General features: G+C 58.0%; 1 protein-coding gene across 1 annotated transcript in view; it reads right to left on the bottom strand.

Moving 5' to 3' along the window:
* Positions 1-754: 754 nt before the first annotated feature.
* Positions 755-13,202, bottom strand: part of LOC104547220 (seizure 6-like protein) — a gene marked incomplete at its 5' end in the record, with an annotated part of 13,380 nt that continues 932 nt past the window's right edge. The window contains 15 exons of the mRNA XM_010192820.1: positions 755-1,053; positions 1,214-1,316; positions 1,527-1,641; positions 1,765-1,797; positions 2,098-2,292; positions 2,504-2,695; positions 2,783-2,977; positions 4,154-4,350; positions 5,661-5,799; positions 5,884-6,078; positions 7,003-7,169; positions 7,586-7,751; positions 8,188-8,373; positions 8,790-8,982; positions 12,881-13,014. Of these exons, the coding sequence (XP_010191122.1) occupies positions 1,024-1,053; positions 1,214-1,316; positions 1,527-1,641; positions 1,765-1,797; positions 2,098-2,292; positions 2,504-2,695; positions 2,783-2,977; positions 4,154-4,350; positions 5,661-5,799; positions 5,884-6,078; positions 7,003-7,169; positions 7,586-7,751; positions 8,188-8,373; positions 8,790-8,982; positions 12,881-13,014 (2,240 nt within the window). The remainder of the gene's footprint in view (positions 1,054-1,213; positions 1,317-1,526; positions 1,642-1,764; positions 1,798-2,097; positions 2,293-2,503; positions 2,696-2,782; positions 2,978-4,153; positions 4,351-5,660; positions 5,800-5,883; positions 6,079-7,002; positions 7,170-7,585; positions 7,752-8,187; positions 8,374-8,789; positions 8,983-12,880; positions 13,015-13,202) is intronic.

The raw sequence follows: 13,202 nt of genomic DNA, 5'->3' as shown, positions 1-13,202 counted from the left end.
GACCACCGGCTGTTAGTGGGACCGGGGTTTTGCTGGCGAGGGTCATGGTGGGTGTTATTCGAGAGGAACAACTGGAACAACTGGTGTGAGCAAAGAGGCAGCGCTGCGGAGCTCCCCTTCGCTGCAAGGGGCTGCTGGGAGGCTGCTGGGGGGCACTGGTTAATGCTTCTCCACAGAGCTGTGAGTCCTGACTCGCCACCTCTCCAGCAGCCAAAGCAAAGCAGGGAAAGCAAGCGGTGTGTGCCTCGTCCAGGCCATCCCCTGCTCCCCAGCACGGCAAGCAGGGTTCTGCACCAGCCGCCCCCTTTCCTGAGCCATGCAGCAAGGACGGTCCCTGCGTCGGTGGCATACAAGCCCCCCATTGCAGGTCCCACAGGGGGGAGCTGGGAGCTGCGGGATGGGGACCCCACAGCAAAGCCTGCGCCTACCTCGGCTCCCAGCAATCAACCGCAGGCGCTTGCAATGGAGACGTTTTTAATTTTTAACAACATCAGAATGGCAGAAATTTCCTGAGCCATGCAGCAAGGACGGTCCCTGCGTCGGTGGCATACAAGCCCCCCATTGCAGGTCCCACAGGGGGGAGCTGGGAGCTGCGGGATGGGGACCCCACAGCAAAGCCTGCGCCTACCTCGGCTCCCAGCAATCAACCGCAGGCGCTTGCAATGGAGACGTTTTTAATTTTTAACAACATCAGAATGGCAGAAATCGCCCTGCACGTGTGTGGGGGGTGCTGGGGTGGGGGGACAGCGGGTGCCCCCTGTGCCACCTTGGCCTTGCCAGGACCCGGCTCTGCCCCGGCTCCCGCTGCTGCCTGCGCCCGGGGCTCCGCAGCACACCTATCGCAGTTTAAATAGAATAAATACAGTGAAGAAAACAGTAAAATCTTCAATAAAGAGGCAAAAAGGAAAGACAACAGCAGGTCCAGGGGTCCAACCAAACTCCACGTGGTCTCTGGATTAGTTACTGAGGAAGGTCTATGAGAGCACATTAAGTTGGCAGCCGGAGACTCTCTTACCGCTGTCCTTATATTGACACCTCGTATTCCCTGGTTTCCTGAATGGGAGGAAAAGCCAGTTGAGGGCAGCAGCTCCATTTCAGTATTATCTCCCCATTCCCAGCAGCCAGAGAGGCCCTGGGTGCCGTTTCGCTTCCGGCAAAACATGTGCCTCCCCTCCGGGAGGGTCCCAGGAGGAAGGGGCGCAGCAGGACTCACCCCTGTCTCATAAATCGGGTTGTCGAACTCCGTTTCTACCGTGATCTGGCTGTAGGGGTGGGAGTACATGAGGGGCAGGCGGAGGCTGGAGTAGTACCGACACCTGCGGGGGACACGCGAGGGTCACCGAGCTGCACGGCATCACCCTGGAGCAAAGCACGGCCAGCCCCATCCCCTCATGTCCCCCCATCCCAGGGACTCCAGAGTGGGACCTCAGTGCCCAGCACCCCAGGACCATGCATGGGGATGTGTGGCACAACGATGCTGAGCCCCATGATGATGCTGAGCCCCCCGGCCCGGCTGAATGCCCCACCTCGTGAGATAGATGTACGCTCCTCCCAGCAGCAAGGAGATGATCAGCACCGGGATGAATATGGCTAAGGCCATATTTCCCCCCTCCAGTGACGTCTCTGCAGCAGCTTCTGCTACTAAAAGGATGAGGTCTATTATGGTGGTGTTTGCAAGCACCTTGTGACCCACCTCTGCCTCTCCACTCTCTCTTTCCGGGCCCCGCATAGGCTCTGGCCAAGGGCAAATGCATCGCTACTCACCTTCCAGCGCGTGTTCAAAGCTGTCCTGATTCACTGGAAGAGAAATGCAGAGTTACTGGTATGTAACTGGGGCTGACTGGGTGCTGGCGGCTGCTGGGGAGCCCAGTCTGGGGTCTCCCTGCCCTGTTTGGGCCCAAGCCATGCTACAAACTTTAGTTTTTGAATAAGCTCTCAGTCTCTGTAAGCCCATGCATGGGACTGAGCAGGCTGTTTAGCTCCTGGCTAGAGAACCGCTGGGGTCTGCCACCAGATGAAGGTCCCCATGTTGTCCCAGGCTGGGGACAGAGGCGTTGGCTGTCCCAGTGCCCCCCCCAGCCACCCCCCCACCATTACCTTTGCAGATGGGCAGGGGACCGCTCCAGTGGGATGGCTGGCCCAGGATACATTTGATGGTGACTTCCCCCATGAGCTCAAAGCCCTCGTAGCACATGAAGGTCAGGGACTCTCCTGGCAAGTAGAGGCGCTTATAAAGGATTTGGTAGCCGTTTTCTGGCAGCCCTGGGTTATCGCAGGCCAGCGACTCCTCGGCTGAAAGGGAACACATCCCGGGGTGAGCCCAAGGGCTTGGGCTGCCAAGGGAGAAAAGGCAGCAGGAAAGCACCCAAGATCTTGCCCCATCCTGCTCTTGGGTAACCCAAAGCTCTGCACCACCCTGCATGTCTGGGGAAGGCTTCGGATGCAGTAAAGGACTTCCCAGGACCCCCCGAGCGGGGCAGCGGGAGGAACTGCCCGAACTTACAGACGCAGTGCGGGAGTCGTGAGGTCCAGATGGGCGTCCCGGTCTCACGGCTGTAGCAGGTCAGCAGCGAGCTGCCCTCCAGCACGAAGCCGGGGTTGCAGGTGTACTGGATGGTGGTCCCCACCAGCAGCACCGGGTCAGAGATGAGGCGGGTCGAGTGCTCCACTTCCCCCGGGTCCGTGCAGTACATAACTGGGGGAGAGAGGGGCACCGGCAGCCGTCACGGCGCGGGGGATGCGGCTGCGCCGGGGACTGCGACGCGGCGCTGGGGGCACTCACTCTTTTCGCAGAAGGGGGGGTCGCTGCTCCAGCTGAGGTCCCACTGGCAGGTGAGGGTGTCACTGCCCACGATGTCGTAGCCCGGGTCGCACTGATAGGTGATCTTGGCCCCTCTCACCAGCTCCGTGTGCGACGTGGTCTTCCAGCCGTTCTGGATCTCGGGCAGGTCGGAGCAGGAGTCGTTGCGGGACACCTCTGCAGGCGAGGGAGATACTGGCTGTCACCCCCCTAGCGGGACCCCTGCGGCATAGCCCTCCTCAGAGCCGCTGCGCATGGACACACAGCCCTTTGCCGTGTGTCTGTCCTTCCCCGACAGTCCCTCTCCATGTGTCTGTCCCTAACCAAGAGCTCTCCGTGCAAACGGCATCGCCACGGTCTGTGAGTGGCATCCCCTGAGCAGAGGGAAGGGGCAGCAGTGGGTAACGGGGGCTCTGTGAAGCCCCCCCCGACCCTAAAAGCAGGCAGAGTGCTATGGTGAAGAAAACAGTGCAGCGTCTGCCAAGACGAAAAGAGAAAAACAGGACGGAAAGAGAAAAACCTGGGAATGCTTGGCTTCGGCTGCAAGCACGCGTGAGGAGCGATGCAGACACTGTGACCACGGCTCAGCCAGTTTGTTCTGGCGGGGGGTTTCTGCTCTGTCCTGCATGAGCAGGGACCCGGAGCCGCACAGGTGATCTGCATTGCAGCTCGCTCACGGTTTGTTGTAAGCCGGGCTGTCAGCAGCACAAAGCAAACACGCTCAGAAGGAGCCTGCCAGGAGAAGACAGGCAGGAAGAGAGGCAGGCAGCGAGACCGCAGGCAGCCGGAGGCGAGGAGCGCCCTTCCCAGTCCTTGTCCCTTCCCTGGGCATCAGCTGCCCGGATCTGACAGCCGTGGCAGCGCCAAAGGACGATGTGAGCATCTCCAGGTGCAGCCTAAGCCTCTCCAGAGCAAAGAGCTGTGAGTTGAGAATGTCCATCCCAGGAGTTCACCTCGGGACCAGCCGCATTGACCTCTCCCTGGAGAACACCTCGCTGCAGTGCCCCAGGGCCACCAGCTTCAGTGTGTGTGTGTGGGGGGCGATCCTGCACCCCTATTTCCAGCAATTTCCCTCCCAGTTGCACTGGGCCAGACAGAGACCAGAAACACCACTGCCTTCTTGCCAGCCTTGAAGAGGGGAGATGCATGGGACACCCCAGAACTGACTAATCACAAGACCTGCAGTGGGGCTGGGGGTCTCTGCAGGAGGTTGGTGGGGTGGGCAGTGCTGATGTCACATCAGTTCTCCCCACCTCCAAACTCGGCACCTGGACAACCTGGTTCGGCTCTGTGTCATGGTCTCTGCCAGCACTGCAGTAGCAGGGGATGTACCTGGCACCCCCCTCTCCCTACCTATGTAGTTCATGATGAATCCTTGTCCCTTCCCAAAGATGAGCCCGGCAGGGTCCGAGTGGAACTGGATGGTGAGGTCGGGGCTGGAGGAGTAGAGCTTCTGGGGCCCGCTGCTGCCCACGTACTGCCCCAGGATGTGGGCCGTGAGCTCGTCCCCGTCATAAATAGTGAGGATGTCGCTGTTGGTGAGGTTCAGGCTGGAAGGAAGAGCTTGGTTACAGAGCAGCTAGGGTGGGGAGCCCAGGTGGGATGCGACAGCATCAGGTTCAAGGAGCAGCGAGGTGACTGCCTGCCCTGGCACTGCAGTGCAGCTAACCTGTCTGGTGACATGTCCCCATCGCTGTCTTCTTCCCTGTCCCCGTCCCATTATACATCCCCATCTCTGTCCTCATCCCCATCCGTGTCTTCACCCCTACCCATGTCGGGGAGCAGCGCGGTACGGAGCGGCCCCGGCGGGCGGCAGCGGCCGGGTCCCCGCGCTGGTGCCGGCGGCCAGCAGAGAGCAGTGGCGGCCCGCGGATGGCATCAACCACGGGGACGCGCACAGATGTCACCTCTCCCTGCTTGTGCCGGAAGGGACTGGGGGAGCAGGGGGTTGGGGCAGGGACCTCACGTCCTCCCCTTCCCCATGGGGCAGCGGGGAGCTGCAGGATGCTCCCAGCCCCGGGGGAGGAGTCTTCATCAGGTCTGAGACTGAAGGAGCTTTCCCAGCCAGGCCTGGGCTCCTACCCAGGGTCAGGATGCGTCTCAGGGTGCTGAGCACCCTCAGGGCCAGGATGTGCTCGGCCACTTGGGACCCCTGCTCCGCACATCGTGTTTGGAGACGCCTGAGCTGTTCCTCAAACGTTTTATTAGGAATGTTCTTGGAAGGCGCCTGGCTAATCCCCATGGCAAGCTGACATTTGTAGTAAATCTCTGCTTTCTGTCAAACGTGGTTTTCTCAGTGACATTTATGTCTGATGACTTCAAATCGCTTTGGCCTCCAGTTCTGCTCAGCCCCAGCACCCACAAAGCCAAGAGGGGCACCGGGAGCTCTGGCTTGGAATTTTTACAGAAAGCTCTAAAACCTTCATGACTCTAAGCCCCTACTTCAAATGCGCCCTCCTCTTGAACACCCAAAATAGCATCAAAGGAGATTCCCTTTGCATCGGCATTACCATGTCAAGGGCTCTCAGCATCGAATTCTGCACCTGAGCAGGCTGGCAGTCAGGAAGGGAACAGATGCATTTCGTCAAGACACCTTGGTCCCACGAGGAATGAAGGAGGGGAGGCTGGGCAGAGCCTTCCCCTGCCCGTCAGCCTCCCCTCAATCCCTTTCAAGCCCAAAAAGCCTGAGCTGAGGCAATGATTTGTACTCAGAGAGCATCAGTTGGGAATCACAGGGGATTAGGAAAGCTCCCAAGGGGAGAACAGGGAAGCAGCGCGGGTCCCTGGAGCAGGGATGCTGCAGCAAAGTGGGCTGAGAACTGGCAGGGCAGAGACATGCACAGAGGTCTGGGCTACTCACAGCTGGATGTCCAGGAAGAGCCGCTTCTCCTCGCCGACGTGGACCCTCCAGATGCAGTCCTCCCCCTCTGTGTAGGGCTCTGGCCAGTTGGGGGACAGGATCACTCCAGCCACTGCGGTCAGCTCCCCCCCACACATGGCTGTGGCGGTAAGAGGCAGGCAGGGTTAAGCTGGGGTCCCAGGAGGGTTCGTGCCCAGCACCACCCCATGGCACCAGGACTGACCTCGACACAGCGGCTCCGTGTCATTCCAGTATGGGTCCCGCATGTTGATGCACTCGATGACAGCTGGGCCCTGCTCCAGGGAGTGCCCGGGATCGCAGGTGAACTCCACAGTGGTGCCCAGGTTGTAGGTGGGGTCGGAGGTGGTGAAGTTCCCGTTCTGGATGTAGGGCTCGTAGCAGTGGCCCCGCTCAAAGGCTGGAAGAGAAACCCCCTCGTTAGCTACAGGATCACAGGGCTGCTCCCCACACCCTCAGATCTAGGTGTTTGCCAGATGAGCCCTGGATTTCCCCCATAGAAAAGCATCCCTCCATCCCTGCCGTGCACAGACAGCCTTTTCCATGGCATATTTTACAGCCAATTAGGATTAACAACAGTTTATCTGTCCTGAGCCACGCAGGCTTAACCAAACCCCACTTTCATTATGCACCAGCATCAGTAACACACGCACTGCGTTGCCGCTGCTGCGTTTGCTGAGCAATCCCCTCTGGGATTACTGCAAGTTACTGAGCTCGCTCAGAGGCGCGGGCTCCCGCAGGGCTGATCCCAATGCAGGCAGCAGGATCACTTCAATGGCAAATGGAGCAACTCCGTGTGAGCCACCCAGGGCTTGCTCAGTGTCGCTGAAGGAGCCACTGGTGGGGCCAAGTGGGCAAGCACTGGGATGAGGGCCGGAGCCAGGACAGCCCCTGTCCCTGTGGCTGGCATGGGATCGGTGCCACGCTAAGGGGACAAACTGGGCCTTTGGTGGTGATGGTCACCACAGGCACCAGTGGCCTTTGCAGCCTGGGTATGGAGGGGCCCCATCCTGGACACAAGCACCCACTGCCTGTCCCATGGCAGGCAGAGAAGATGAGTCCATGAACCTTTCTGTTGTAATCAATTAGATTTCACCATTTCTTTTCCTATTTCTGGCCAGGCAAATGAATCCCTCAAAGCTCCTCCAGCCCCAGGTGAGGCTTGAGTTGCCCTATGTACCTACAGTGACACGGGGACAGTGGCACAGCGGGCTAGAGACAGCCAACACCCTTCCCTCTTAATTCCCCAAATTTCCCAGGGCCTGGGAGCATTGGCTGAGGCCAACCTGCTGCCCTCAGGGGTACCAAAATGGGAAAGCATCACCTTCAAAGCGGATGTTGAAAGCGGTGGTGGCTGCAGGCTCCTCAGCGAGGAAGTCGATCCTGATGGAGGAGCCGTCACTGATCACCCCCTCGAAGGGGACGCTGTCGGCGCGCAGCGAGTCGTAGAGGATGGCAGACTGGTTTGTGTTCCCACTGTACACCACCATCCTGCACCGGAGGACACGGCATGTTATGTAGAGAAGTGCCCCTGAGCCCCCCAGAGAGCATCACCCGGCCCCCACTCCTCCTCCAGCACTCCTGGAATACGGCATTTTAAAGAAACTGCGAACAAAAATTCCCCAACCAGATAAGTCTCTTTTAGTGTGTCATAAACAGAGGCTTTATCCTCCGATTTTACTACAGGCCATAAACCTGCTTTACTGCCCGCTACCAGACTGAATGTTAATGCCGTTTAAACACCAGCATCGGCACCGTTTTGTGTTACGGATGCTGAGAGCGTGGGATTTGCACCGCAGCAATAAGCAGCACTGAGACCAGACAGCACCTCCCAAGCTTTGGTATATTCAGCACCCAAAGCTCCCCGGAGCCCCGGGGCGCAGCGAAAGGAGCTCCCGCGACCTCACCTGTCCTTCTCGGTCAGCAGGAGCTTCTCGAAGTGGAGGTGCAGCTTCTGGCCCGGGGGGGCGCCGATGGCCCACACGCAGTACATGCTGCCGGTCTGGTTCCCGGTGTAGCTGGGCGAGAGGACGCGGCCGATGGTGGCGTTGTGGACGGTCCCACCGCAGGGCGCTGCGGGCAGAGAACAGCCCGGCTGAGACCGCAGGGGACCGCAAGGCAAGGGCACCGCAAGGCATTTGCACCCGGGGCCGAGGGGATGAACCCACCGCTGCTGCTGCCCAGCTGCTCAAAGCGCTCCTTAACGCGTGACCCTCTCGCCTGGCTTTGGCTTTGCTTTATGCATACACGTATGTGCTTGCACGTACACATAAAATCTCTAATTTCTTTTCCCTTACTTAATTAGGAGGCAGATTCTTCTGCCACTGATGTGAAAACCACAGCAGCTTAGTTTCGGTGATTTTTTTGTGATTTCAGCGATCACAAAGCATCACTTTCGCTCCCTCCCAGCACCACATTCACCTCACAGTGCAAAGAAAGCAACCCCAATATATTTTTTTCTGTGGGGAATCCCAGTTTTTCTCAGCACGGAGGCCACTGAGGCACGTACCTGAGCAGATGGGCTCGGGGCTGCTCCAGTGAGGCTTCGAGGCGTTGATGCACGTCAGCACCCGCGGGCCCTGCAGCTCGTAGCCCAAGTGACAGTGAAAATGAGCGATGCCACCCGAGTGCAAATCCATCACCGTGACGTCCCCGAAGTCGGGTCTCCGTGGGAAGTTGCAGCTCAGCATAAACACTGCAAAAAGCACACACATGTCAGAGCTTGTCTGCTCCCCGCCACCCCGCTTTCCGGGATGAGGAGCACTGGGAACACGCTGCATGTGCCCACAGTGCCATGGACAGACCTCGCTGGTCCCAGAGCACCGGCAAAGCACCACGCTGCTGCTCCCCCACCTGTTACTGCTTTCGCCCAGACCCAGTTTCTATTTTAAAAAGAATTTGCTTGAACTCATCTATTTTTTATAACCCTTCAAAGGAGAAAAATAGACTTGCAGCCTGTGCAGGAAGAACTGCTGCATGGGGACAGAAACGGGGCAAGGTGGGTGCTCACCCCCACCCCAGCTGATGCTCTGAGCAGGGGGATGCGGTGAAACAGAGCCCAGCATCCTTCCACCCTCAACACCCCCTCCTCACACATTAGGGGGCACCCACCCTGGTAGTGGAGCTGGAAGGTCCCCACCACCTCATCCTGGAAGGTGCGAAAGTAGACGGAGATGGTGTTGGTGGGGCTGCGGATCACCTGGCCCTCCACCAGCAGGGTCTGGTTGGCCAGGACGACCAGGGCATCACCGTCCACGCCGCGGATGGAGAGCACCTCGCCGTCAGACAGGTTCACGCTCTTCACCTAAGTGGGAGCAAAGACCCATGAGCTGTGGGTGTGAAGGTGGGGGGCGTCCCGTTTGCATCTCAGCCCTGCACCCACAACCACAGAGCATCCCACAGCCGCAGAGCATCTTCCCGGCACAGCCTTCCCCCTGCACTGCTGCAAGCTTTTGGGGCTCACCGCAGATGGAAGCTGCTTGTTCAGCAGTGATGGGGCAGCCTATGCCCTGCACAAGCTCAGGGGACCCCCAGGATCTCTTCTCCCTCCCCAGGATGGGCGGCACAGGCAGCCAGAGTCGCTCACTGGAGTTGCATTTCAGAGCTGGATGCTCCTGTGCAGCACCAGTTGACCCACATCTACATCCTTGATGGAACTGGGGATGTGGGCAGGCGGGTGGAAGCGGAGAGGGTGAGACAGGGCTGCACAGCACAGCTCTGCACCCAAACCAGGGTATTTTGGTGCTCACCACCCACCCTGTGCACTAGGATCTCCCCAGGATCCCTCACCCGCACCAGGGAGCGGATGGGGACTCACATGGCAAACACATCTAATGAGCAGTCCCAAAAGGCTTTAATTATTATTTGGAAATAGCTGAAAAGTAACCTCACATTTGCATTTCACGTCCATTTAGCTTAATAAATAGGCTCATATTTCAGCAGAAAGATGCTCATCAGATCATTTGTTTCCTTAAGTGCGGGAGGACCAGGGCTCTATATTTAGTGCACACCACAGCCTCAGCCCGTAATTGCAAGCGCTCCCGAAGATGTTGTGACTGGAAGGGTTTGTTGCTGTTGTCACAGCCATGCCCATCTCCCCCACCCAGCGTATGAGAAGGGGACATGCCCGGCTCTGAGGGATGCTGCACTGTGCACAGAGCCACCCACAGCACTCAGCATCCTCCCATCTTCTGCTGGAAGAAACATTATTTCCTTGGGAGAAATGACCCCGACCCCACTGAGTAACTCCAGGAGGAGCTGATTTTGCCTTATTTTGCAGCAGGACACTGGGTCACTGCAGTCTCTGATCCTCACTGCAGGGAAAAGCAGCCCTTGGTCCTCAGGGGTGCTTCACAGCACGGTGGATACACGGGGTGAGTGCCTGTCCTGCACCCCAACCTGCCCCAGGTCATTTCTTCTTCCCCAGGTTTCGTCCTGAAAATGTGCACACATCACGCCTGGTGGGATGGCTCAGATCTAATTATTAATAAATGGGATGAATTCAGTGTTATTGGGGATGAATTATTTGGAGCACGGGATCCAGGGATGCTAAGTGGGCCACGTACAACGAGGCCCCAGCTCCCACTGGGGTAGAGTTCCGCTTCCTGAGCTGGGTCTGAATCCCTGCAAAGACATTTCCAGGGCATTTCTAGCATATTTTGTTCTGAAAAATCACTCGCAGACAAACCTGCTTCCTCCGGTGATGCCTAGCATCAAGCACGCTGTCTAGCACCGAATCACTCTGGGGAATGAGACATGTCCAGGAGTGCCCCCGAGCAGACAATTGCCTCCCAGCTCGAAGCACCCGCTGCTCTCCTCCAGCGCCAGGTAGGCAGCATCCCCGGAGGATTCTGTCTGCTCTGGAGCCACCGGCGGGCACAGGCGGATGCGGTGGCCTGGCGCCAGGGACCATCAGCCCCCGCGAACGGGGACCATCTGTGCCAGCTCCTGCCAGGGCTGGGAGGACAAGTTCTGACTTTAATCAAAGGCTGCACCGATGTCAGCTCCTAAAGAGTCTGTCGGGAAGACAGGAGGGATCCTTGGTGCCGACTGCCAGCCTCACTCACCCACTAGAAAAATTTCTTTAGGGAAATTCTATTTCCTGCCAAGAAGATTCAAGAATTTTAAAAATAAATATAATTTATCTAAACACTTGGAGAGCTGGCTGCTCTGCAGCTCCCAGGACTGTGGTGGCACAACCTGGTTGGCGCAGGGACAGACAGAGTGAGACATGGCTCTCTCTGGGATGCTGCAAGGGGTGTGGGGGGTGCCAGCAGAGACCCCAAGCTCTCCTACAGCCCTGGGCAGCCCCCAGCACCAAGCAGGTTTGCTGACAGCCCTTCCCGACACCGTGGCTGACAGATTTTCAGGACAGCCTTCTTCATGTCCAGTCTCCAGCAGGACCCGCTGAGACCACGCACCACTCATGACAGGGGAGAACACGAGGTCCCCATCCACCACAGAGCAATGCAGCTCCTGCCCAGCTCTGCTCCCCAGCCCAGTCTCCCCAAAACCAGCTTCCCCAGGCAGGTCAGACCTCCAGAGCTCCCAGTTCAGCACCAGCAAACCCGTATGGAAAAAGAAGCCCTCCATGAGTCATTCTTGCATCTCCCTGGTAGGAGAGCTCAGCCTCACCAAGCACAGTCTCCCCCACCTACCCCCATTACAGGAGCTGTGAATTAAACCCAAATCACTTAAATCTGAACCAATTATCCACCTCAGCTGAGGAAAGTGCACTGCATTACCTGACTGATGTAATTAGCCTGGGAGCCGCTGAAGCTGGCAGCGCTTGTACATGTGAAATAATTAAACAGGGATGGAAGAGAGTTCGTCAGCACCAGCAAAAAGAGGCAGAAGCAGTGAGGAGGGTGACACGTGTCCTATTTGGGTCAGGCATGGGCAACTCCCCAAAGTTCAAGCTGGGGACAGGCATAGAATGACGGCATCTGACTTGGTTTACAGGTCGGGAAACTGAGGCACAGTGCTGGGATAGTCCTTGGGACTTTCCCTGTGCATTGCCATGGCACCTGGGAGGGGAGGCAAGGGCTGGGGATAACCCAAATCCTGCGACTACTGATCCTTCTGACTACCCACATCCACTGCCTACCCTGGCAGCCCCAGGGCCCATCCCCCTGCAGCTCCCACCCGTGTCCATCCAGAGCAGGGCACCCCGGGCACCCCGGAGGCTGCACGGCGCACGCTCAGCCAGCGAGGACCCGCCGGCGTGATTTAATTTGCCTGAAATGCTCAGAAGCATCAGCAAAGTGAAATGCAAAGCTCGGGGGGGTGGAGAGGCTAATTTTCTGCTCCATTAAAATCGCAGCTTACAATGGAGCGAGGTCAGGAGCGGTGTCACCTGATGGATTATGGACGGGGGCTAATTTACAGCCTGTCTTCAGCACCCTGTGGATTTGGGGAGGCAGCGGGGGCCATGGGAGAGCGGGAGAGATGCGCTTTCCCAGGGTTCGCTCCAAGTCGTGCCATGGGGGTCAGCCCTCCGCGCCCATCAGAGGGACGACAGGGACAAGCTCACTGGAGCTACTCCTATTTTTAATGCACATCCTTAATTACACAGATCAAAAGTTAATGGATTTTAATTGGATGCAAACAGTGACATGGGGAAAACACAAGAATAAGGAAAGATTGCATGCTGGTGCGTGGAGACATGTCAACCAACCTGGCCGGGCTGTGGGATGTGGTGTTTCGGGGAGAGCTGCTCCAGCACATTTGGGCTGAAACCCCTCCTGTACTAAAACCCCTGCGCTGGTGGGTTTGCATGGCGGCAGCCCTGGCACACAGTTCCCTGCTCCCATCCATGCCAGCTCCCAGCATTTTGGGACCTTGCACCCCTGGGGCTGCCTGCAGGCTGGCCAGTGGGGGTAGAGGGCTGGTGGCTGCGCTGGAGACAGCGCTGCTGCTTGGCCCCTTCCCACCAGGGCCGAGTGCCTTTTTGTGCAAATTGCCTGCAAGCTCCTCGCTGTTAAATTAATTGCATGGCATTTCCATGCTTTGATCATCACTGACGTTCAGGATGTACCAGTTCCCTCGTACAGTTCATTTATTACATGCCCTAAAAAAAAAAATCGAGTTTTTTCCCTAGGAAGGGTGGTTTTTTTTAGCAAGTGCAGCCGTGCCCAGGGCCGTGGGTGCTTTGCATCCTTTGCTGTGCAGGGTGATCCCTCTCGCCCCGATGCGGCTCTCACCTGGAGCTCGACGCCGTAGCCGGTGTAGACGGTGACGTTGTAGGTGCACTCCAGGTGGCTGTGCAGGGGCAGGGGGGGGTAGTCCGTGGAGTCGATGTAGCCCTCAGGTTCGTGAAAGCTCACACTGCAGAGGACTGGAGGAAACACGCATCAGCCATTGTCCAGGGGGAACCTGACAGCCCTCTTCTGCACCCGGCTGCTCCCGTCGCCCCAAAACCCAGCACTTGGGTGCTCCTGCTGCCCCAAAACCCAGCACCCAGGTGTTCCCTTCACCCTAAAGCCCAGCACCCAGGTTCCTGCTCTGGCAGCCAACACTGCTAAA

Source organism: Mesitornis unicolor, unplaced genomic scaffold (assembly GCF_000695765.1).
Source record: "Mesitornis unicolor isolate BGI_N332 unplaced genomic scaffold, ASM69576v1 scaffold10329, whole genome shotgun sequence".
NCBI lineage: Eukaryota > Metazoa > Chordata > Aves > Mesitornithiformes > Mesitornithidae > Mesitornis > Mesitornis unicolor.
The sequence above is the reverse complement of the archived record's forward strand: the minus strand, read 5'-3'. Positions and strand labels throughout refer to the sequence as shown.